The 23857-nt window shown below is 56.1% G+C and overlaps 2 protein-coding genes across 2 annotated transcripts; both read left to right on the forward strand.

The window, feature by feature from the left end:
* Positions 1 to 432: 432 nt before the first annotated feature.
* ZBTB32 (zinc finger and BTB domain containing 32) lies at positions 433 to 2883 on the forward strand. Its single transcript, XM_063111745.1, has 4 exons — positions 433 to 1319; positions 1566 to 1639; positions 1957 to 2109; positions 2299 to 2883. The coding sequence occupies exons 1-4, from the start codon at positions 433 to 435 to the stop codon at positions 2577 to 2579; spliced, it is 1395 nt and encodes a 464-aa protein (XP_062967815.1). The 3' UTR covers positions 2580 to 2883.
* Positions 2884 to 3829: 946 nt separating this feature from the next.
* KMT2B (lysine methyltransferase 2B) lies at positions 3830 to 23790 on the forward strand. Its single transcript, XM_063113230.1, has 37 exons — positions 3830 to 4204; positions 5329 to 5401; positions 5645 to 7659; positions 7897 to 8010; positions 8117 to 8267; positions 8561 to 8840; positions 9020 to 9075; positions 9322 to 9600; positions 9915 to 10009; positions 10296 to 10394; positions 10535 to 10648; positions 10803 to 10949; positions 11052 to 11147; positions 11583 to 11700; positions 12235 to 12348; positions 12515 to 12699; positions 12775 to 12864; positions 12956 to 13060; positions 13194 to 13267; positions 13889 to 14004; positions 14098 to 14189; positions 14271 to 14408; positions 15071 to 15229; positions 15469 to 15589; positions 15669 to 15747; positions 15850 to 16010; positions 17106 to 17333; positions 17416 to 18721; positions 18813 to 18902; positions 18980 to 19086; positions 21674 to 21811; positions 21896 to 21970; positions 22071 to 22248; positions 22543 to 22650; positions 22769 to 22852; positions 22973 to 23102; positions 23195 to 23790. The coding sequence occupies exons 1-37, from the start codon at positions 3830 to 3832 to the stop codon at positions 23468 to 23470; spliced, it is 8166 nt and encodes a 2721-aa protein (XP_062969300.1). The 3' UTR covers positions 23471 to 23790.
* The last annotated feature ends 67 nt before the right edge of the window (positions 23791 to 23857 follow it).

Here is a 23857-nt window from a genome sequence, read left to right on the forward strand (position 1 = left end):
CCTGCTCAAAGGTTTTTCCCTGCACAGGGGCTTGGAGAAGCAGAATTATCAATGTCTGCTATTGTTTAAGTCAGAAATTGCCAATTGGCAAGCCCCACCTATACGAGTCTTAAACCCATTACTTGATATTTTTGTTAACTGCCTGGCCCTTGCTCTTTAAGTCCTGAATTTGGTCTAATTTCCATTCTCTGACATCACCATCCCCACCCCTGGCTCCTGTTATGATTCTGGATAGTCTCAGGTCCTCTTTTGGGTTACTTCATTTGCTCCATTCAGGACAGAGAGCTCTGATCTAGGACCAGCAACTCACTCTTTCTCCCCTCATCTCCACAGGCTTGAGAATATGCTGTTCCTCCCTCCCCTTTCTACCATGGACCCCACATTGTGGCCTTTCTCTCAGAGCTTCTGAGATTAGTATCCAGGAAAGGCACAATGCCATTGCCCCCTACAAGACTGCCCAGCCCCTATAGCTCTGATCGGCTGGTACGGCTAGCAGCCAGGCTCCGGCCAGCTCTATGTGATACACTGATTACTGTAGGGAGCCAGGAGTTCCCTGTCCACAGCCTGGTGCTAGCAGGTGTGAGCCCCCGGCTGGGCCGCAGGGGCCGATGGGCTCTGGTAGAAGGCATTAGCCCTTCCACCTTTGCCCAGCTTCTGTACTTTGTTTATGGGGAGAGTGTAGAACTGCAGCCCGGGGAGCTGGGGCCCCTTGAGGAGGCAGCCAGGGCCTTGGGGGTGCAGGCCTTGGAAGAGGCATGCAAGAGGGCTCGAAGGGACAGGCCTAAAGAAGAGCTGGATCCAGGGCTGAAGAAACATCAGGAAGAGCCAGAGAAATCCATGAGGGATTCTGAGAGAGAACTGGGACTTGGAGAGAAGCGACAACCAGAGAAGTTTTTTAGAACTGATGGAAGAGAACACGAGATGTTGCACAAGTACAAGCCACCAAGAGAGAGCACTGAGATGGCAGGGGCAATGCAGGAAGGCCAGGAGAAGCAGATGAAATCAAAGAAGGAGAAACTCAGCCAATCCCCTGTTGGTCACAGGGGAGCAGATGGGAAGCAAGGAGTGGTCATGTGGGTGAGGGGGAGTCCAGCGGGCTCTGAGGAAAGTCTGCGGGAGTTCCCTGGCCCCATTCCCCCACCAGGTTCCCTCCAAACCAGCATCATCCCCAGGCCCTGGTGGGCTGAGGCCCCTCAGTTGGGGGAGGGCCAGCCTGCCCTGTGGAGCATCCTGCTGTTGCCGCCCAGATATGGCACTCCTTTCTCCCATAGCACCCCCATCACTGGAGCCTGGCAGGAGGTCTGGCCTCGGGATCAGAGGTGAGTGAAGGGCCTAGTGGAAGGCCTCCAGGCTGGGAGAGAGTGGTCCAGGAGAGGCAGCTGTGATGGGTGGAAGGGTATCACATCTCTTATGTCTACTGTACATTTTCTGAGCTAGGGATGGGACAAGAAGCTCCCACCACAGGGGAAGCCAAAGCCAGCCCCTGAGGAGAACTCAGGACACCCCTCTCCTCAGGAACGGGCCAGGGTTGGCCACGCTGTAACTCTTCCTCACCCTACCTCCAGGATCCCACTGTCCTTAAACCCCCACAAAGGACTCTGGAGCCAGAACCAGCTTGCTTCCTCCAACTCCACCCCAGGTAAGTCCTGCACTGTCCTGCACACACCCCATAACATGTTCTCCTCTAGGGCTGGAGCTCCAGAAGTCCAGCCTAAGCAGGGCCCCTACCTCACTCTGCTTCCTCCAGGTTCCCTCCCCCAGGGTCCCACTCAGCCCAGCCCTGGGGAGATGGAAGAGTCTGTTCAGGGGCACACAGGTGACTAGGGTGAAGACACTTTTGCTTCAGCCCCACTGTAACCCCTGATATCTTGCCTGGGTGTTCCAGCGATTTGACTCTGGGGAATCACTTTTTTTTTTTTTTGGCCCTGCCCTCCTTTGACTTCTCTGTCACTACAGGTGGGCTTGCAACCTGTGTGGGTGATGAGGGCACAACAGGCCACCCATCTCGGCAACACCCTCCTGCTCGGTCTCGGCCCTATTCTTGTTCTGTCTGTGGAAAGAGGTTTTCACTCAAGCATCAGATGGAGACACACTACCGAGTCCACACAGGTATGGGCGCCCTGCCCAGTGTGAATTGTCTGCTTCCTTCCCAACTCCTGTCTGCCTGCTCCTGAATCCCTCTCTGCGTGCCTGGCTCCCGCACAATTTCTTTCCTCTGTCACCTGATCTACCGCTAATTTGGCCAGCCTTCGCCCCCTTTTTCTTTCCTTCACTGGCCTCCCCCTCTGCCTGTCCTAGGAGAGAAGCCCTTCTCCTGTAGCCTCTGTCCTCAACGCTCCCGGGACTTCTCAGCCATGACCAAGCACCTGCGGACGCATGGGGCCGCTCCCTACCGCTGCCCTCTATGCGGGGTCGGCTGCTCCAGCCTGGCTTCCATGCAGGTCCACATGCGCGGCCACTCACCCAGCCAGCTCCCGCCCGGATGGACCATTCGCTCTACCTTCCTGTACTCCTCCTCCTCCTCGAGGCCGTCCCAGCCCTCAACCTCTCCCTGTAGACCCTCTTCCTCCACCACCTGACGGGGTGTCGGTAGCTTCTTTGGCCTCAGCCAAGAGTCCAATTAAAGAATGAAAGGCGGGCCTGCTCGGCTTCTGACCTGGCACCGCTGCTACGGTGGCCTAGAAAATTCTGCCCCAGAAGCACCTCTGGAAGGGCACCGAGAGCTCTCTCCCAGATGTCCGCGGGTCGCAGAAGTCTGGGTCAGTGAGCAGAGGTGGGCGAGGGGACTGAGGTTTGCACGAGTGAAGGTTAACTGTATACGGGGGCTGTCAATTGCATAATCAGAATAAAGAGTTTCCTGTGCTCTCCTCTCAGGACAAGAAAGCCGAGTCCAGACTTTAGTCTGTGTGCAGGGGTGGGGTGGGGGCAGCCTTGCCCCCTTATCCTGTAGTGTTCCCTGGTGACCGTACTTCCGCTGTCCAGCAGGGCGACACTTCCTCCATATCCCGGGGCACCCGGTTCTCCCCCGGAGGCTCGGTGTCCGCAGCAGGCCCTGGGGTGGGGGGGTGCTATGAGACCCCCAAGTCATTTGCCCTTTCCGCAGCAATCCACGGCGCGCGGAGTCTGATCGGGGCGCTCCTGGCCCCAGGCTAGAGAGGAAAGCGTGCTCCGGATCTACTTTCGGCCAGCCGCCTCCTCTTTCTAAGCACAGGAGCCCTGAGACCGCAGCCTCTCCAGCAACTTACCACCACGTCCCGTGGAACAGCCTCCAGGTCGCGCCTGGAACTGAAACTAACCCTTTGCCACCGCCCCTTCCCCTGCCCACGCCTCCCGCAGCCACGAACTTCATTTCCCAGTGTCTTCCGGGTTCCTGGGGTCCGAATTCGGCTGCACTCGGGGAGTCGTAGTCCAAGCGAGACTCTAGCTCAGACAAGAACATTGGGAGGATCCCGGAGCGAGGACCACACCTCCCGGAGACCCGGGAACTAGCTTTCGGGTCCTGGTCGGGGAGCCAATAGTCCCAGCTCTAGTGCTTCAGCTCCCGGCGGAAGGAGCGAGGAGTATGGACTACATTTCCCGGAAGGCCCTGCGGCTCGCCCCTCTCCGGCCGCGACACGGTGGTCTACGCTCTTCTGGCGCAGTCTAAGGGTGACTGCCGACCAGCCTCGGACTCCCCTTCCCGTGGTGCCCCGCGCGTGGCAGGCTCCGGCGCTAGTTGTTGTCGTGAGCCGCAGGTGCTCCGCCCCGTCTGTCCTCTCCCTCCCCTCCCCCGGCCCTGCGCACGGGCCGCCCCTCCCCCCGCCTCCCCGGCCCCTCTCACGGTGCCAAGATGGCGGCGGCGGCGGGCGGCGGCAGTTGCCCCGGGCTTGGCTTCGCGCGGGGCCGCTTCCCGGGCCGGCCGCGGGGCTCCGGTGGGGGCGGGGTCCGAGGCGGAAGGGGCAGCGGGGCCGAAAGAGTGCGGGTAGCTCTGCGCCGCGGCGGCGGCGCGGCGGGGCCGGGCGGAGCCGAGTTTGGGTCGGACGTTGCCCTGCTCCATTTGCTGGGGTTCCGGCGGGGCCTGCGCCGGCTCCGCCGCCTGTGGGCCGGCCCACGGGTTCAACGGGGTCGGGGCCGGGGCCGGGGCTGGGGCCCGAGCCGGGGCTGCGGCCCGAGCCGCGGCTGCGTGCTGGAGGAGGAGAGCAGTGACGGGGAATCCGACGATGAGGTGAGGCGGTCGGAGGCGTCCCCGGCGCCGGGCGGGGCGGAGGCCAGGGGCTTCCAAGGGTCTGGGTGGCCCTAGGGGTGGCGTGGGCAAGGGGGATCCTCAGGGCCCTTGCGGAGAGAAAGGGTCCTGGAAAAGGCACGGAAGGAGGTAGACTCCATGGAGCTTTCGGTGGAAAGGGCCTCTGAAAGTGGAGAGAAGCCCTGGCTGCAGCTAGGCACTTGGGCCCGAGGCGAGTCCTGCTGAAGTGCCCTGGGCTGATCCTTCTTAATAGTCAGCAAAGCTAGGACAGTAGAGGTTTGGGCGAGGGGGCAGTGGGGACTGCATGCCCAACTAGTGGTGGTGGTTAACAGCAGCAGCATGGCTTTATTGGACCAATACTAGAGCTGTCTGGGCGCTTACCTGTAGGCTGCTCCGCTGGGCCTCATAATCTCTGACACATCCCTGCTTTCACCAGTGCCCCAGTTCCTCTTCTGATCTAAGGTAGAGTGGTGGAGGGCTTCCTCTTGGGGCACGGTTGAAGAGGAGTAGAGTGAAGGCTGAGACTGGGCACTCTGGCAGGTCTAAGTTCAGTTCAGGTTGTATCCCCCAATTTTCAGAAAAGACAGGAAGGTGTGGGTTGTATTACTTAGGACAGTTAATAACCACTTGAGGGCTCAGTGTGGATCCTGATATCAAAAACCATTTGATGCCCCCACACACATGCATCCTGCTTGGGTACCCCCATTCCCATCTCCATTCAGGAAGAAACTATGGCCTGAAAAGGTGTAAATGGAGATCCCATTTTTTTCTGGATTGGAATATGATGCAGTCTAAGTGTAGGGCCTACTGCCTGACCCGGGGTGACCCTGTTGTGTTCTCTTTTGGGTCTGCAAACCACTGATGGCTGTGCTGATGTGGGCTAGCACTGGGGATGGGGGTCCAGAATACCTTGTGTCTCCGTCCTTAGGGAGACACCCTGTTTTCTACTCCTCTCTGACCTTCCAGTCTTTTAAAGTTCTTTTGTAAATAGATACGGGCACGTTAAGGGGGAAGCTGGGGATATTCCTCTATACCTAAATCCCAGGTGGAACAAAGGCTTTGGCACTGACTGCTATTTCTCCCCTCCACCCCGGCCCCTAAATCAGGAGTTTCAGGGTTTTCATTCAGATGAAGACGTGGCCCCCAGTTCCCTGCGCTCTGCGCTCCGATCCCAGCGAGGTGAGTGATGGGGAAACTCTACCTCTGTAGCTGCACAGGAGTGTTATTCTCACCCTTCATGTCAGCTCTTTGCTGTTCAGCTAGTCTCCATCAGTTACTGAGTGTGTTCTGTGTTAACAGATCAAGCTAGGCTGGGCTGTGGGGGAAACAGACAAGTAAGACTTAGTCCCTGCCCTCCTGGAGCACTTTTCTCAATCTGCAGGGCCAGCTTGACCCATCTCCCCACACCTATTCTCCTTTTAGGTCGAGCCCCTCGAGGTCGGGGCCGCAAGCATAAGACAACCCCCCTTCCTCCTCCTCGCCTAGCAGATGTGGCTCCTACCCCCTCAAAGACCCCTGCCCGGAGACGGGGTGAGGAGGGCACAGAACGGATGGTGCAGGCACTGACTGAACTTCTCCGGCGGGCCCAGGCACCTCAAACCCCCCGGAGCCGGGCATGTGAGCCCTCCACCCCCCGTCGGTCTCGGGGACGGCCCCCAGGACGGCCAGCAGGCCCTTGCAGGAAGAAGCAACAAGCAATAGTGGTGGCAGAAGCAGCTGTGACAATCCCTAAACCTGAGCCCCCACCTCCTGTGGTTCCAGTAAAACACCAAACTGGCAGCTGGAAGTGTAAGGAGGGCCCCGGCCCAGGACCTGGGACCCCCAAGCGTGGAGGACAGTCTGGGCGAGGAGGCCGTGGAGGCAGGGGCCGAGGCCGAGGCGGACTTCCCCTTGTGATCAAGTTTGTTTCAAAGGCCAAAAAAGTGAAGATGGGACAGTTGTCCTTGGAACTTGAATCAGGTCAGGGTCAAGGTCGACATGGGGAAAGCTGGCAGCATGCCCCCCAAAGAAGAGTTGGATCAGGACAGGAAGGGGACCCTTGCTGGAAGAAGCAGGAGCAGAAGCTGGAGGAGGAGGGAGAGGAGAAGAAAGAAGAAAAAGACAAGGAGGAGGGAGAAGAGAAGGAAGAGAGAGCTATAACTGAGGAAGAGACGATGCTAACCAAGGAAAAGGAAGAAGCAAAGCTGCCATCACCACCGCCGACTCCTCCAGCCCCTTCACCTTCTCCACCCCTCCCACCCCCTTCAACATCTCCACCCCCACTTTGTCCTCCACCACCCCCAGTGTACCCCCCACTCCTACCATCCCCACCACTGCCTCCTGCCCCAGAGGAGCAGGAAGAATCCCCTCCTACTATGGTCCCAGCTACGTGCTCCAGGAAGAGGGGCAGGCCTCCCCTAACTCCCAGCCAGCGGGCAGAGCGGGAAGCTGCTCGGGCAGGGCCAGAGGGCACCTCTCCTCCCACTCCATCCCCCAGCACCACCATGGGAGGTCCTACAGAAGACAATCCCACCGTGGCCCCCAAAAGTACCACCTTCCTGAAGAATATCCGGCAGTTTATTATGCCTGTGGTGAGTGCCCGCTCTTCCCGTGTTATCAAGACACCCCGGCGATTTATGGATGAAGACCCCCCCAAACCCCCAAAGGTGGAGGTCTCACCTATTCTGCGACCTCCCATCACCACCTCCCCACTTGCCCCACAGGAACCTCCACTAGCCCCCTCTCTGCCACGTGCTCCAACTCCCCCATCTACCCCAGTTCCACTCCCTGAGAAGAGACGGTCCATCCTAAGGGAACCCACATTTCGCTGGACCTCACTGACCCGGGAGCTGCCCCCTCCTCCCCCAGCCCCTCCACCTGCCCCATCCCCACCCCCTCCCACCCCCTCCCGAAGGCCCCTTCTCCTTCGGGCCCCTCAGTTTACCCCAAGTGAAGCCCACTTGAAGATCTACGAATCGGTGCTTACTACTCCTCTTGGGGCTCCTGAAGCCCCTGAACCAGAGCCGCCTCCTGCTGATGACTCTCCAGCTGAGCCTGAGCCACGGGCAGTGGGTCGCACCAATCACCTCAGCCTGCCTCGATTTGCCCCTGTGATCACCTCTCCCATTAAGGCCGAGGTGCGCCCTCATGGGGCTCCAGCTCTGAGCAATGGGCAGCAGTGTCAGGCTCAGCCACAGCAGCCCCTACAGGCTTTGCAAACCCAGCTGCTGCCCCAGGCACTACCACCACAGCAACCACAACTACAGCCGCAATTACAGCTGCAGATACCACCGTCACCACAGCAGACGCCACCACTGGAAAAGGCCCGGATTGCAGGCCTGGGTTCTTTACCACTGTCTGGGGTAGAGGAGAAAATGTTTAGTCTCCTCAAGAGAGCCAAAGTGCAGCTATTCAAGATTGACCAGCAGCAGCAGCAGAAGGTGGCATCTTCGATGCCGGTGAGCATCGTGCTTTAGGTGTCTACACCCAAACCATCCAGCCTCTATTCTCTGCAATCCCTTAACCTCCTGCCTCCCTAGACACTATCCTGCATTGCAAGGAACCCTCAGAACCAGTCCTTCACTTATTCCCTAGATTCCTGTCTTCCTTCCCTGGCCCCATACCTTCCCTGTGCTATTCCCTGGCCCCATTTTTTCTCACTTTCCAGCCCCTGACCCTGTTTATTCCCCTACCAGCCAAGTCCTGGAGGGCAAATGGAAGAGGTCGTGGGGACTGTCAAGCAGATCTCAGACAGAGGTTCTGTCAGGTCTGAAGATGAATTGATGGAAGCTAAAAGGGAGAGACCCTCGGTATGCAGTGGGAAGAAGACCCTCTGAAGAAGGCTGGTTGGAGGAGCAGGGCTGCAGAGCACAAGGAACAATCTCCCACATGTATTCCTGGTGTCTTCTTCCTCAGGGCCCTGAGTCCCCTGTGCAAGGCCCCCGCATCAAACACGTTTGCCGTCATGCTGCTGTGGCCCTGGGTCAGGCCCGGGCCATGGTGCCCGAAGATGTTCCCCGCCTCAGTGCCCTTCCTCTCCGAGATCGGCAGGACCTCACCACAGAGGGTAGGAGGGCTGTGTTGTTGGGAGACTTGACAGCCATGTCAGGTTTGGGGGTGAGCAAATACACCAAGAACCTAAGAGAGAGGGAGCTGAGTCAGCTGCTTGGAGCTAAGTGGCAAGTGTGGTGGAGGGCTAGGTCTTAGACAAAGCGGGTTGGTTTGGTGGCACCTGGAATCTATCACTGTTGGAATGTGAGAACCAGAGGGCTAATTGAATAGGATCTGAGGAAGAACAGGGAAATGAGGTAGAATGCCTGGTGGCTTTCTGGTTCCATCCCCTCCTTTCTGCTGCAATAGATACGTCATCAGCATCTGAGACTGAGAGTGTCCCATCACGGTCCCAGCGGGAAAAGGTGGAGTCAGCAGGGCCTGGGGGAGACTTGGAGCCTGCGGGGTCTGGAGGGACCCTGACGCACACTCCCCGACGCTCGCTGCCCTCCCACCATGGCAAGAAGATGCGGATGGCTCGGTGTGGACACTGTCGGGGCTGCCTACGTGTGCAGGACTGTGGGTCCTGCGTCAACTGCCTGGACAAGCCCAAGTTTGGGGGCCCCAACACCAAGAAGCAGTGCTGTGTGTGAGTAGCTAGGGTGTATCCTCCATTCCCACCCATGGTTGTCAGTCACTCAGACCATCTGCCCCAGCTCCTCCTCTGCCCAGCCAGATCAGTGGGATTGGCATCCTTGTGGAGAGCTTCCCTCTCTTCCCCCAGACCACCAGTCCCCTACCCTGGTGACGTGCTGCTCCCCTCCCCAGATACCGGAAGTGTGACAAGATAGAGGCTCGGAAGATGGAAAGGCTGGCTAAAAAAGGTAATGAGGTTTGAGGACCATTTCTTCACAAAACTTTATTTAGATTTGTGGTATGGAGGAAACCATGTTTTCTTTGCTGTCCCCCCTTATCCTTGCAGTTCACCACCTTTGTCTTCCTTTTCCATTGTGTGCTTTCATTTCTCTTCTGTATTCATAGTCTTCTGTCCCACTTTCTGACTTTTCTCTATCCCAATGTACCACGTCCCTGGCTGCACTCAGATTCTACTAAGTCCCCTGTTCCCACAGGCCGGACGATAGTGAAGACGCTGTTGCCCTGGGATTCCGATGAATCTCCTGAGGCCTCCCCTGGTCCTCCAGGCCCACGCCGGGGGGCGGGAGCTGGGGGGCCCCGGGAGGAGGTGGTGGCCCCCCCAGGGCCCGAGGAGCAGGACTCCCTCCTACTGCAGCGCAAGTCAGCCCGGCGCTGCGTCAAACAGCGACCCTCCTATGATATCTTCGAGGACTCGGATGACTCGGAACCTGGGGGTCCCCCTGCTCCCCGACGTCGGACCCCCCGAGAAAATGGTGCGACCCTCTTGATGCTTTTTCTATCAAGCAGTCAGTGTTGTGTCTTTTGTGTGGAAGGGACAGGGCTCCCAGACCCAGGGTTCTCTCAGTCTGATAGAGAAGGTGGCTTAGGGCAGAGGAGGCAGTTTTAGGTAGATGTGCAGAACTGGTGTGTGAAGTTCTTAGGTTGATGAACAAGATGTGAGTCGTCTAGTGGGCCCTGGTTAATTAAAGAAGGTCCTGGGAATCCAGGTAACATTTTGGGGTTGTAGAAGAACGGGGAAATGGGGCATGGAAGGAGAGAGACCTCACTGCTCACGTGTCCTGCCTAGAGCTGCCGGTGCCAGAACCTGAGGAGCAGAGCCGGCCCCGCAAACCAACCCTGCAGCCTGTGTTGCAGCTCAAGGCCCGAAAGCGCCTGGACAAGGTCAGCATGGCCTGCTCCGAGAACCCTGATCCCTGTGTAAGGCATGGCTCCTGCCCTCCAGGAGCTACCTGGCAAGTCAGGGTGATAGGCACACCTGAGTGTTGTGCTGTGTTCATTCTAGAGGACAGGCCCTGAGGGCTGAAGCAGGCCTGGCCTATCTGGAAAACAGAGTGGGGTCTGGGCAAAAGGCAGGTCCAGCAGGCTGGGGGAAAGAACAGTGAGGAGAGGAATCTGCATAGAAAATGGGGCTGGCAGCCTTCTGACCACCACCACCATTTCTCCCTAGGATGCTTTGGCCCCTGGCCCCTTTGCTGCTTTTCCCAATGGCTGGACCGGGAAACAGAAGTCCCCTGATGGTGTGCACCGAGTCCGTGTGGATTTTAAGGTATGACATAGATGGGGGCAGGTTGCAGGGCTTGTGGTTGGAAGAAATTTATTGATCATGTTAGAGAACCCAGGGCTGTGAGGATGGATCTGACTTGTGTTCTTGGCTGCTCTTAGATCCTGTATCCTCTCTTCTCTTAGGAGGATTGTGACCTAGAGAACGTGTGGCTGATGGGTGGCCTGAGTGTGCTCACTTCCGTGCCAGGGGGGCCACCGATGGTGTGCTTGCTGTGTGCCAGCAAAGGACTGCATGAGGTTGGATCTCTGCCCTTTTTCACAGACCCCCCCCACCAAGTCTCCATTGTCCCTTACTGCCTGATTTCTTGGGCCCTCTTATCCAGGTCTCATCCCCTGACCCTCTGGCCTCACGCTGTGCCCATTATTCACTCTCCTCCACTCCTACCCCCAGCTGGTGTTCTGCCAAGTCTGCTGTGACCCTTTCCACCCATTCTGCCTGGAGGAGGCTGAGCGGCCCTTGCCCCAGCATCATGATACCTGGTGCTGCCGCCGCTGCAAATTCTGCCATGTCTGTGGACGCAAAGGCCGGGGATCCAAGGTTTGGGCACTGAGTCAGCCTAAGCTAAGTGGAAGTATGGAGGAAGGGGTATCCCTTTGCCAGTAGGTTTTGCCATTGCTGTCTTTTTCCAACATCCGACAGCACCTCCTGGAGTGTGAGCGCTGCCGCCATGCTTACCACCCTGCCTGCCTGGGGCCCAGCTACCCAACCCGGGCCACACGCAAACGGCGCCACTGGGTGAGAGATGTTGCCCACACCCTTTGCTTTGCTGTTCTAATTAATAACATCACCACCCCCAGACTTGCTGTAGGCCAGTGCTCTCATGAGGAGGGGTGGATTGGGGATCCTTTTGAGAATTTGATAAATGATGTTTCTTATTCAAAAATTTCACATAGATAGAGTTTAAATGCAGAGTTCATATGTAATGGTTTTAGGTGCTTGTGGATTCCTATTACCAGGGTCAGAATCCTCTGCTCTTGCCTAATATCTACTCCTGCCCCTCACCACTTCCTCTCTCTTCTTTCTCCTTGTCTCTCTTACACGTCTTTTCTTCTCTCACCTGCCCTTCCTCAACTGTTCCTGCATACCCTCAGCTCCTCCTTGCCCATCTCTCCCCTCATGTTGCTCCACACTTGTATCTGGCTTTCCTCTAACATCGCACTTTTCCCCCAGATCTGTTCAGCCTGTGTGCGCTGTAAGAGCTGTGGGGCAACTCCAGGCAAGAACTGGGACGTCGAGTGGTCTGGAGATTACAGCCTCTGCCCCAGGTGCACCCACCTCTTTGAGAAAGGTGGGGACCTGGCAGGGGAACTGGGCCCTGGGGGGCCATAGGGGAATGGGCCAGGCTCCTAGACAGGCAGCTAGAACACACACTCTTTTCTCATGGCTTTCCACCTTCTAACCACGGAACTTTGTCTTCAGGATACTCTTCCACAGATGTTTATCCAGTATATAAAATAGAGGGACACAGAATTCCTTCCAAGGGCCGTGAGAGTAAAGGGAATGGTGCTCAGCCTTTTTGGTCTGTGAGGTCCCTTTTGGAACCTCGAGTCTCCACTGCACAATTTAAAAACCTGGGCTTTCTTCATTTATTCAGGCAGCACATTTAGCAAGGTCTTGCTTTTTGTGAGACATTGGGGCTGTAGAATTAGAAAAGAGAGTATCTCCAGCCAGTTTTTTGGAGTTGGTAGGGACCCAAGACAAGGGCATAATGGAGATGGACCATGTAGCAGTCAGGGTATGGTTGGCCCCTGAACAGTTACTCTGAAGGGTAGATAGTAATTCCATCCTCTCTGACTCTCCCTCCTCTTCCTTTTTCCTCCAGGAAACTACTGTCCGATTTGCACACGCTGCTATGAAGACAATGACTATGAGAGCAAGATGATGCAGTGTGCACAGTGTGACCACTGGGTGCATGCCAAGTGCGAGGGTCTCTCAGGTGAGTAGATGGAGCAGCCGGGGTGTGGCTTCAGCCCTGAAGGAATCCCTACGCCCATCACAGGCCCACAGAGGACAAGTGGGCTAAATGTCTTTGGCCTAGGGGCTTCTGAGAGCCCTTACATCCTCCCAAACCATTTTCTCCTTTCCCGCTTGGGCTATTCTAGATGAAGACTACGAGATCCTTTCGGGACTGCCAGACTCGGTGCTGTACACCTGTGGACCATGTGCTGGGGCCACACAGCCCCGCTGGCGAGAGGCCCTGAGTGGGGCCCTTCAGGGGGGCCTGCGCCAGGTGCTTCAGGGCCTACTGAGCTCCAAGGTGGCAGGCCCACTGCTGCTGTGCACCCAGGTCTGGAGGGCCCAGGAGGCAGGATAGGGTGGGGCCAGGCCCAGCACTAGCCCTGCTGACTTCCACCCTTTGCAGTGTGGGCAGGATGGGAAGCAGCTGCACCCAGGACCCTGTGATCTGCAAGCTGTGAGTCAGCACTTCGAGGAAGGCCACTACAAGTCCGTGGTGAGTGGGACACTGGGAGAAGCAGGTGGGTGCCAGGAGGAGAGGGCTGGGGTTGAGGCTAGGGTTAATATCCTGACAAACCCCCTTATAGCACAGCTTTATGGAGGATGTAGTGGGCATCCTGATGAGGCACTCAGAAGAAGGTGAGACTGCAGAGCGCCGGGCTGGAGGCCAGATGAAGGGGCTCCTACTGAAGGTGAGCTCTTTGGGGGATGCCTGTAGGGTGGTTTGAGTGGTAGTGGCGGGGAGAGAGTGGGTTCTTCAGACCCTGCCCCCGCCAACTCTTCTGGGGAAGCCAGTTCTTCTCATCCTGTTAATCCACTCCCCAGCTGCTAGAGTCTGCGTTCGGCTGGTTCGACGCCCACGACCCCAAGTACTGGCGACGGAGTACCCGGCTGCCAAAGTGAGCAAGGCTGGGTAGCAGGAGGGGAACCAGGGAGTGAGGGCAAAAGCAAAGGCACCTGGGAATCCAGGAGTCAGGGTGGGCTGAGAATACATGAAGAGCAGAGTTAAGGTCTGGAGGCTGAAGAGGAGGATGGCAGAACCAGGATGAGATTTCCCAGTGGTTCTAGACTAGCAAAGCTTTGTTTCTACTTTGTGCAAAGCAGTTTTGGGGACAGAGCAGTGAGCAAGTAAGGTTAGACTTTGCTTAAAGAGCTCATGTTTGTGGAGCTGGGCAGACAACTGAGGACTCAGATGGTCAGGGAGGTGATGGGGGGAAGCCCAGGGAGCTGTGGGAACGCAGAGGAAGCACCTGCTGGAGTCTAGGGATCAGAGAAGACTTCCTGAAAGAGGTGACATCTGATCTGAGATGTGGAAGAAGGTTATACCAGACACGAAGAACAGCATTTTATATGTCAGAGGTAGCACAAGAGGGCCTGTCTTGTTTGAGGGATTGAGAGAAATTCCATGTGGAGAGAGGCTTACGAAGGGTGTTGTGGCATGTTTAGTCTGGTGTCGTGGGGAGGCCCCAGTCCAACTGCCCTTATTAGACATGTCAGATGCTGACCCTGCCTGTCCACAGCGGAGTCCTTCCCAATGCGGTATTGCCCCCATCCCTGGACCATGTCTATGCTCAGTGGAGACAGCAGGAACCGGAGACCCCAGAATCAGGACAGCCTCCAGGGGATCCTTCAACAGGTACTAGAAAGTGGGGGAGGCTTCTCACTCCTAAGTTGGTGGGCCAGGCTTCAGACCCTGATTCCTGGACCGCTCTTCCCACATTTTTCCCAGCTTTCCAGGGCAAGGATCCAGCTGCTTTCTCACACCTGGAGGACCCCCGTCAGTGTGCACTCTGCCTCAAATATGGGGATGCGGACTCTAAGGTGAGGCTTGCTGTGTGAAGCCCCAGATAATGGGGCATGGTCCCAGATCTCCCCATCACACCACTCTTCTTCTGCCCCCAGGAGGCAGGGCGGCTCCTGTACATCGGGCAGAATGAGTGGACACATGTCAATTGTGCCATTTGGTCAGCTGAAGTGTTTGAGGAGAATGATGGCTCCCTCAAGAATGTGCATGCTGCTGTGGCTCGAGGGAGGCAGATGGTGAGGGCATGGGCCTGGAGAGGTGGGCAGCCCTCAGGGTCTCAGGTAGGGCCCCTTCTCCAGTGGAGACAGCTCTTAATCTTGTTCTCTACCGGCGCATGTTCTTTCACTTCTGGTCCTAGGTACCTGCAGCTTTTTTCCTATTTGTGCCTTCTGGCCATATTCTGGGCCTGAAGCCTGGGGGACTAAAAGAAGACCTGTTGATTGAACTTGTGCTAGATGCTTCCTGTACAGTGTGGCATTTAGCTCTTACTATGTCCCCGTGAGGTGAAGTGTTGCCTGGGTTAGAATTCCCCCACTCAGCAGTGTGGGACCTGGGCCAGGTACTGGAGAATGTCTCAAGTACTCCATAAAGAGTTAGTATGATAGAGATATCTACTGTAGGGGGCAGCTGTGGGGATTAAATAGAATAAAACAGGTTCCACATTGGAATGGTGTGAGAACGATGGTAGGTGCCACTCTGTAAGTGTTAGCTGTTATCCTTTTCCATACTACAGCACTTTATTGCAAAAAATCTGAAATAGTTTTGATGTGTGATGTTTGCTGTGTGAGGCGCTGGACTAGACAAGGGCCTAAGCAGTGTCCCAGAAACAGTGATGCTGAGCATCAGACCCTGGTCCCAGTCACTGGCTTCTCCCCTTAGCATTCCCTCCTACCCACAGCGCTGTGAGCTCTGCCTGAAGCCTGGAGCCACGGTGGGCTGCTGCCTTTCCTCCTGCCTCAGCAACTTCCACTTCATGTGTGCCCGGGCCAGCTACTGCATCTTCCAGGATGACAAGAAAGTTTTCTGCCAGAAACACACAGACCTCCTGGATGGCAAGGTGGGCCAGAACTGTGGGGGAGACAGCTTTCCTTTGCTTTCTTCTCCTGTTCTATTCAGCAAACCCCATGGCCACTCAGGCCTAGCCCCTGCTGCCTCTCAGTGTCTCCTCCTTGTATGTTCTCCCAGAGTCTTTTAGGCCAAGCCTCTGACTGTTCAGACCTTGCCTATAGAGCTTTTCCCTGCATCCCCCTCACCCCCCACCAATCCAGCAACTCCCCTTCACCACCTACCTACCAGGAGATCGTGACTCCCGACGGTTTTGATGTTCTGCGCCGAGTCTATGTGGACTTTGAGGGCATCAACTTCAAGCGAAAGTTCTTGACAGGCCTTGAACCTGATGCCATCAATGTGCTCATTGGTAAGCCACTTGCTCTCTACCCTAGTCTTCTTGACCCTTCCTGGCCTCTGCCCCTTCTGACCTCTTCTTTGCACCATAGGCTCCATCCGAATTGACTCCTTGGGTACTCTATCTGATCTCTCTGACTGTGAGGGACGGCTCTTCCCAATTGGCTACCAGTAAGCAGTCCAGGGGTGATCAGTGGGGCTGGGGGAGCTCCAGGGCTGGATCCTGTTTCTCAAGTTGTCCTAATCCTCTTGTCTCACACGTCTCCTCGCCAGGTGTTCCCGCCTGTACTGGAGCACGGTGGATGCTCGGAGGCGCTGCTGGTATCGGTGCCGAATTCTGGAGTATCGGCCATGGGGGCCGAGGGAAGAGCCAGTTCATCTAGAGGCAGCAGAGGAGAACCAGACCATTGTGCACAGCCCTGCCCCTTCCTTAGGTACGGCCTTGGTACTACCTCATTTTCTTCCCTGAATGCAGCCCTCCCTGAACAATTACCAATCAATCCCCATTGCCCTCTCCTCTCAAAAAACTTCAGGATGCCTGCTTTTCAGTAATAGATAACTTATGGGCTGTGCGTGATGTGCCAGGGGCTGTGCTCAGCATTTCACAGGAAGTGAGAAGGGGAGAGCACCATGCTTCCTGCTTGAGGAGGGTGGTGATCTTGTAGACAACTGTAGGGAGCAGTGTGTTTACACCTCCTTGACTTGGGTCTCCATGCTCATGTAGTGCTTCTCCAGCCCTCTGAGAAAGGTACAAATTGTACTGTGCCTTGTTGGGGGGCAGTTGCTTTTCACAGTAACATAGTGGTGGAGCCAAGGTTTGAACCTGGATCTGCTCAATTCCCAAACTGGCACTCTTACAGCCATACTGGCAGTGAAGGATGTAGCTGAGACCTGGATGGCATAAAGCAGAGAATAGGCGTGGAGATTAGTAATGGCAGAGGTTGTCATGGGCCGAATGAGAGGAGGAAGAGATTTGGATTGTGTTTGTGGGTAAGGGCTTTTTTCCAGGTTGGAGCATGCGGTGAAGTGGAGAAGAGAGGAGGGTGCAGCCATCCTGGCTGGAAACAAGGCAGTGTTGGGAGGAGGAGGGAGAGATGAGCTTGCAAAGACTGGGTGGAGGCAGGTAGTGGAGAGCCTCAAGTGCCAAAATAGGGCAGGTACATTGTGATGTGGCAGAGATGCCCAGAGCAGGTAAGAAAGTGGTAGAACTGGCCATGCTGGAGAGAGGGCATTGCCCCTCATGACATGCAGGGCCTGGATCAGAGAGCAGTAGGCAGCCAGGAAGTGAGGAGATGGCAGAGGATGGGTGAGGAGAGGTCATGACGGGACCCTGACCCACCTGTATGTAGAGGTTTTGTAGATGCCACGGGAGGGGTTGGGGACATCGGTGATGAATGGAAACCAGTGTGTGTCGTGACCAGGTCAGGGGCCTAGAAGGCACAGATGGCTTAAAAGGAGGGAGGGCATATAGTAAGAGGCTTTAATGAAGAGCCCCTACCACCCCTGATGCAGTTCTCTTGCCTTTTTAGAGCCCTTAGATCATGAGGACCCCCCACCAGATACAGATGCCCTTATCCCTGGAGCTCCTGAGCACCACTCACCTGTTCAGAACCTGGACCCCCCTCTTCGGCCAGATTCAAGCAGCGCCCCTCCTCTGGCCCCCCGCTCCTTCTCAGGGGCTCGAATCAAAGTGCCCAACTACTCGCCATCCCGGAGGCCCTTGGGGGGTGTCTCCTTTGGCCCCCTGCCCTCCCCTGGTGAGCACCTGGGGAGTGTCCAAGGGAGAGCGGAGCAGGGGAGGCTGGAGCTGCTGGCTAACACTGACCCTTTTTCCCACAGGAAGTCCCTCTTCTTTGACACACCACATCCCCACAGTGGGAGACCTGGACTTCCCAGCTCCCCCCAGACGTTCCCGTCGTCCCAGCCCCCTGACCCCCAGGCCACCACTATCACGGCGGGCCTCTCCTCCTCTCAGAGCCTCCCCTCAGCTCAGGTTGCCCCCTCCTACCTCAGCCGTTACAGCCCTCACACCTACCTCAGGGGAGCTGGCTCCCCCTGGCTCAGCCCCATCTCCTCCACCACCCCCTGAAGACCTGGGCCCAGACTTTGAGGACATGGAGGTGGTGTCAGGACTGAGTGCTGCTGACCTGGACTTTGCGGCCAGCCTGCTGGGGACTGAGCCCTTCCAGGAAGAGATTGTGGCCGCGGGGGCAGTGGGGAGCAGCCTTGGGGGCCCAGGGGACAGCTCAGAGGAGGAGGCCAGCCCTACCACCCGCTATGTCCACTTCCCTGTGACTGTGGTGTCTGGCCCTCCCCTGGCTCCTGGCGCCCTCCCTGGAGCCCCCCGCATCGAACAGCTGGATGGAGTGGATGATGGAACAGACAGTGAGGCCGAGGCAGTTCAGCAGCCTCGGGGCCAGGGGACTCCTCCTTCAGGACCAGGAGTGGGCCGAGCTGGGGTCCTTGGGGCTGCAGGGGTCAGGGCCCGACCTCCTGAGGACCTGCCATCGGAAATTGTGGATTTTGTGTTGAAGAACTTAGGGGGATCTGGGGAGGGAGGTTCTGGCCCCAGAGAGGAGTCACTTCCTCTGGCACCTCCCCTGGCCAATGGCAGCCAGCAGCCCCCCCAGGGCCTGCCCCCTAGCCCAGCTGACCCCACCCGGACATTTGCCTGGCTCCCTGGAGCCCCAGGGGTCCGGGTGTTGAGCCTGGGCCCCACCCCTGAGCCCCCCAAACCTGCTACATCCAAAATCATTCTTGTCAACAAGCTGGGCCAAGTATTTGTAAAGATGGCTGGGGAGAGTGAACCTGTCCCACCCCCAGTGAAGCAGCCACCTCTGCCACCTACCATTCCCCCCACAGCCCCTACCTCCTGGACTCTGTCCCCGGGACCCCTGCTTGGTGTGTTACCAGTGGTAGGGGTTGGTGTGGTCCGCCCTGCCCCACCCCCCCCACCTCCTCCACTGACACTGGTGTTGAGCAGAGGGCCCCCCAGCCCACCCCGCCAAGCCATCCGTGTCAAGAGGGTGTCCACCTTCTCAGGCCGTTCCCCATCAGCACCTCCCCCAAACAAAACCCCCCGGCTGGATGAAGATGGAGAGTCTTTGGAGGATTCCCCCCAAGTTCCAAGGCTTGGTAGCAGTGGGTGAGTGAGTATGCTGAGGCTGGAGAAGTAAGCCAGAAAGGTGGGCAGGAGGAGAAGGCAGCTCAACCTCCTCATGATTCCTCCCCACCAGGTTTAGCCGAGTGAGGATGAAAACACCCACGGTGCGTGGAGTTCTCGACCTGGACAATCCTGGGGAGCCTATTGGGGAGGAAAGCCCTGGGTGAGTGGCCAGGCCCCTTTCCCTGGAGGCTCTGGGACCTCTGTCTCTTCTCCCTCCTGACAGGTCTCTCCTCGCAGGCCCATCCAGGAACGATCCCCTTTGCTGCCACTTCTAGAAGGTGGTCTTCCCCGGGCCCCTGATGGTTCCCCAGACCTGCTTGAGTCCCAGTGGCACCACTATTCAGGTAGGGACCAGCCTTTCCCTCTCAATGCCTCTTTTCTTGTGCTTGGCTCAGCTGGGTGACTGACAGATCTAGGAGTGACCCACTTCAAAATATGGTGCATACCCACTGGGTATGAGTTCAAGGCTAGGTGCTGAAGTTACAGAGATGTCTTTGGGGAGTTTATTGCCTTGTAGCAGAAACAGAAGTGATGTTTCAACTCCATGTGAGAGGTCCTTGGAAAGTGTTTTGTCCAGCATGCCCAAGAGCCCAGGGAAGGACCTCAGATCCTATTCTGCCAGGGTCAGAAGGTTAGGTAAGTCATAAAGCCAAGGATGTAGTTTTGGGTATCATCCAGAGAGAATGGAGCCCACCTAGGACCCAGATGAGGGGCAGGAGCAGTGGGAAGAAGATCAGAAGAGAGTAGTGTCCCAGAGGCCAAGGGCAGAGAGTAGTCAGCAGTCCCAGCTGCCACAGAGAGCACCAAGCCTATGGGGTCTAGGATTGGAGTGAGCAGTGGTACAGGATGGGAGGATATTGTGTCCAGAATTGAAGGCCAGTTGATGAGGAAGCCAAAGTGACTTCCAGGCATCCCGTCAGAAAGCTGAGCTAAGGATCAGGAGGAGGAGGTAGGGCAGCAGTTTAGAGGTGTTTGGTGTGTGAGGGCTGAGACAACAAAGCCAAAGATGATGGGAAGGGTGGTCATGGATGGGAAAGGAGGTAGACGGTGGCTTGGTGGCCCGTTTTGAACAGGTGTCCCCTGAGGTGGAGGAAAAGAGGTGAGGTAAGTGTATAGGCAGAGACATTGGTACACGAGGTTGGGGCACTTGGAGTAGTCTTGGCCAATGGAGTCAGTGAAGCTGGAAGTGAAGTTTTCTGTTGGTCACTGAGGGCAGTGGGAGAGTGAGTGAGCTGTGGCCAAGTAAGCTGGTAGTTGAGCAGCCTGAGGCTCACAATTTGTTGTGGTCCAGTCCTGTCCAAATGTTTGGATTTTCTCATTACAAAACAGAGCTTAGCTGCTAAGCATGGAAGTGGTCTAGGTGGACTGAGATTGCTTAACTAACAGGCTGCTTATGGGGTCAGAGATGGCATGAGGATATGGCATGACCACGACAGATGGGTCCCTGCCCTTAGGAACCATACTACATTTTGGTAGGAGAAAAAAGACACTTACATTAGCAAGTACACTGCAGGTTAGAATGAGCACTGTGAGAAAGCAAGCATTGAGAGAGTGCCTGGGCAAGGCCCCCGTAGTCCCTCCTGTTGTGTTCAAGGAACAGAATGGAGGTGAGGATGGGGAAGAGGGTAAGAAAAGAGGTTGAAGAAGTTGTTAAGGGTGGGCCCTAGGGCACTGAGGCCTGAAGATGATGTGAGTCACACAGCGAGAATCTGGTTTAGCGTCTCTCTCACTTAGGGTTGGGAACAGTGTGTGGGTAGGTTGGCCCACAGAAGTGATGTGGGGAGAGAGTATCCTCCCTCTCCTAAAGCATGTTCCACTCAGATTTTTGAGTGTACCCTACACACCCCCAATTACAGTGATTGGTCCTCAGTGCACATCTTGCTTGTGCCAGCAGCATTTGGTTCAGCCAGTCCCTCCCTTCTTGAAGCACTTTCCTTCTCCTGCTTCCAGGACCCCACATTCTCCTCTCGCCTCTCTGATCATGCCTTCTCATTGTCCCAACCTGTCAATTCTGTTGTGTCCCAGGGCCCTGGCTTTGACTTCTCTATCTATGCTCCCTTTCAGATGCTCTTGTGTAGCTTCATGGCTCTAAATCCCATATGTATTGTGATAGTCTCCAAATTGCATTCTCCAGCCTCGACATGGTCCCTGAACTCCAGGTTCTTACATCTTACTGCCTGCTCTCCATCTCCACCAGCAGGTTACAGGGGGAGATTTTCTAAGAGGCATCTCAAAGTCAGCATGTCCAAAATTGAGCCCTTGACATTCACCCCAAACTCATTCCTCCCTTATTTTCACCATCTCAGTCAGTGGCGGGCGGTTTTATCCTTTTCGGTTGTAGTTCAGGCCCCAAACCTCAGAGATGTCCTTGACCCACCCCCTCTCTCACATTCACATCTACCACATCAAGTTCTGTCTCCTCTGTCTTTAAAATCTATTAACCCCTGAGAAATCCCTTAAATAGCTCATAATGTACAGTATACTTGGTTCTGTGCCTGTGTACTAATATATTGGTAATATTTACATAAATTTGCTGCATATAAAAAAATACATGTGCAAAACATAATTCTTCAGTATTTTTAATTTTGTGTGAGAAACAGTGATGAATGGTAGATGGGCATTTAGGGTAGACTGGGTTTGAGTGAGCAATAGGTGTGTCCTACACAGCTAAAACACTCCAAGCCTCCGTGGAACTGTTATTCTGGCCAAAAAGTCCTGCGGGAAAGGAGTTTCAGGCCCCTGAGGAAAAACAATGTCTATTCTGCAGAGCTCACTGTGCAATTGGAGTAGGAAGAAGGCCATTAGACCCCAGTATCTGTGCTTGTGCCTGGGTGAAGGGAGAAGTGTCTGCTGGGAGGGTGTGGGGAGCTGGGGACTTTTGACTCCAGGAATAGTGATCCCCACCTACTCTGACCTGCTCCTTGGGACCAGGTGAGGCTTCAAGCTCTGAGGAAGAGCCTCCATCCCCAGAGGACAAAGAGAACCAGGCCCCAAAACGGGCTGGCCCGCATCTGCGCTTTGAGATCAGCAGTGAGGATGGGTTCAGCGTGGAGGCAGAAAGCTTGGAGGGTGAGTTGGAAGTAGCAGTGGCAGGGAGGGAGAGTGTCCCATAAAACACCACCCTGACTCTGCTCGGCCCTACCCTCTCTCCAGGGGCATGGAGAACTCTGATTGAGAAGGTGCAAGAGGCCCGAGGGCATGCCCGGCTCAGACATCTCTCCTTTAGTGGTAAGTGGTCGGTCCACAGGAATGGTGGAGGCTGGGAAGACTCCCCAAGGGCAAGATGGGCCCTCCACATGACTGGTTTATCCTTACCTTCTCTCTTCAGGAATGAGTGGGGCAAGGCTCCTGGGCATTCACCACGATGCTGTCATCTTTCTGGCAGAACAGCTACCTGGGGCCCAGCGCTGCCAGCACTATAAGTTCCGCTACCACCAGCAGGGAGAGGGCCAGGAGGAACCGCCCCTGAATCCCCATGGGGCTGCCCGTGCTGAGGTCTATCTCCGGTGAGAGGTCTGGGGTGTGATGCCTTGGTCAGGGAGCCCTGTGGGAGATCTTCAGGGTAGGAATTAAGTCTGTACAGACTGGAAGCTGAGGCCTAGAGAGGAGACACTAGGCCACTCCAAGAGTTATCTCTAGAGTTCACATCAGAAGGATGAACCCCTCATTTCCCCTTTTGCTGTATCTTCAATAGCATATTCTTCCTACCCTGCCAGCAGCAAACCCAGGCCAAAAAATAGGCAGTATCTCCTTGAAAGAATGGCTGTGAACCTCCCTTCTTTCCTCCCTGCCATCTACAGGAAGTGCACCTTTGACATGTTCAACTTTCTTGCCTCCCAACACCGGGTGCTCCCTGAGGGGGCCACCTGTGATGAGGAAGAGGATGAGGTGCAGCTCAGGTCAACCAGGTATAGAAGGCAAGCTGGGGTACTCTGGGTGGTCTGGAGTGGTCCTAAAGAGGGTGACCAGGGGTGAGAGAGGTCATTCCTGGGTACCAGCCTGTGTGACACCACTGTCTCCCACCAGACGTGCCACCAGCTTGGAGCTGCCCATGGCCATGCGCTTTCGCCACCTCAAGAAGACATCCAAAGAGGCTGTAGGTGTCTACAGGTTAGTGGGGTTGGGGGCTGGGGGGATGCCCCTCAGGTGGATGGACAGGTGCCCTGTTGAGGGCCCCCTGGTTTCTGTCCCCCTATCCCCTGAGTTCCCCCTGTCCATCCTACCCTGCAGATCGGCCATCCATGGGCGAGGCCTGTTCTGTAAACGCAACATCGATGCTGGGGAGATGGTCATTGAGTACTCTGGTATTGTCATTCGCTCTGTGCTGACTGACAAGCGGGAGAAGTTCTACGATGGGAAGGTGGGCTCTGCAAGGCCATGGGAATGAGGTGGGTGAAGTAGGAACAGCCCATGGGGACAGAGCACCTGATTTTCCTCACTCCATCACTGTAGGGCATCGGGTGCTACATGTTCCGCATGGATGACTTTGACGTGGTGGATGCCACAATGCATGGCAATGCTGCCCGCTTCATCAATCACTCCTGTGAGCCCAACTGCTTCTCTCGTGTCATCCATGTGGAGGGCCAGAAACACATTGTTATCTTCGCCCTACGCCGGATCCTGCGTGGTGAGGAACTCACCTATGACTACAAGTTCCCTATTGAAGATGCCAGCAACAAGCTGCCCTGTAACTGTGGCGCCAAGCGCTGCCGTCGGTTCCTTAACTGAATCCGTGGCTGCCCGCCATGACCCCTCACACTGCCCCTGCCTCCCGCTGCCATCTTGCCCCTACCCTGGGGGCTCCCTAGTCTCTCCTAGAGCATCTCACTCCCATCCTCATGTTCAGGGTGGATGTGGGCATGCAGGTGGCAAGGGCCCTGCCTCCACCCCTCCAGCCCACCCAGCAATTGCCCCCTTTCTTCCTGGGGGCCCAGGATGTAGATATTGTACAAAAGTTTCTAAATCCCTTCTTTTCTATGCACTTTTTTATTTAAGATGGTGGGGTCCCAGGTGGGAACCTCCCACAATAAAGTCTGTCAATGTTTGGAGAGGTGGTCTTTCCATTTATATGGTGCAGGGAACAGGTAGGAACTCCTACTTCTTCACACCCCACAC

This window comes from Cynocephalus volans, chromosome 10 (genome assembly GCF_027409185.1).
Source record: "Cynocephalus volans isolate mCynVol1 chromosome 10, mCynVol1.pri, whole genome shotgun sequence".
NCBI lineage: Eukaryota > Metazoa > Chordata > Mammalia > Dermoptera > Cynocephalidae > Cynocephalus > Cynocephalus volans.

Excerpts from the sequence above, each read along its gene's own strand:
- ZBTB32 (XM_063111745.1), top strand. The coding sequence starts at position 433 with ATGCCATTGCCCCCTACAAGACTGCCCAGCCCCTATAGCTCTGATCGG. Across the intron at positions 1,640-1,956 it reads TTCCTCCAACTCCACCCCAG|GTGGGCTTGCAACCTGTGTG; the intron begins GTAAGTCCTGCA and ends CTGTCACTACAG. Across the intron at positions 2,110-2,298 it reads ACACTACCGAGTCCACACAG|GAGAGAAGCCCTTCTCCTGT; the intron begins GTATGGGCGCCC and ends TGCCTGTCCTAG.
- KMT2B (XM_063113230.1), top strand. The coding sequence starts at position 3,830 with ATGGCGGCGGCGGCGGGCGGCGGCAGTTGCCCCGGGCTTGGCTTCGCG. Across the intron at positions 10,950-11,051 it reads GCAAAGGCCGGGGATCCAAG|CACCTCCTGGAGTGTGAGCG; the intron begins GTTTGGGCACTG and ends AACATCCGACAG. Across the intron at positions 18,903-18,979 it reads ATTGGGGAGGAAAGCCCTGG|GCCCATCCAGGAACGATCCC; the intron begins GTGAGTGGCCAG and ends CTCTCCTCGCAG.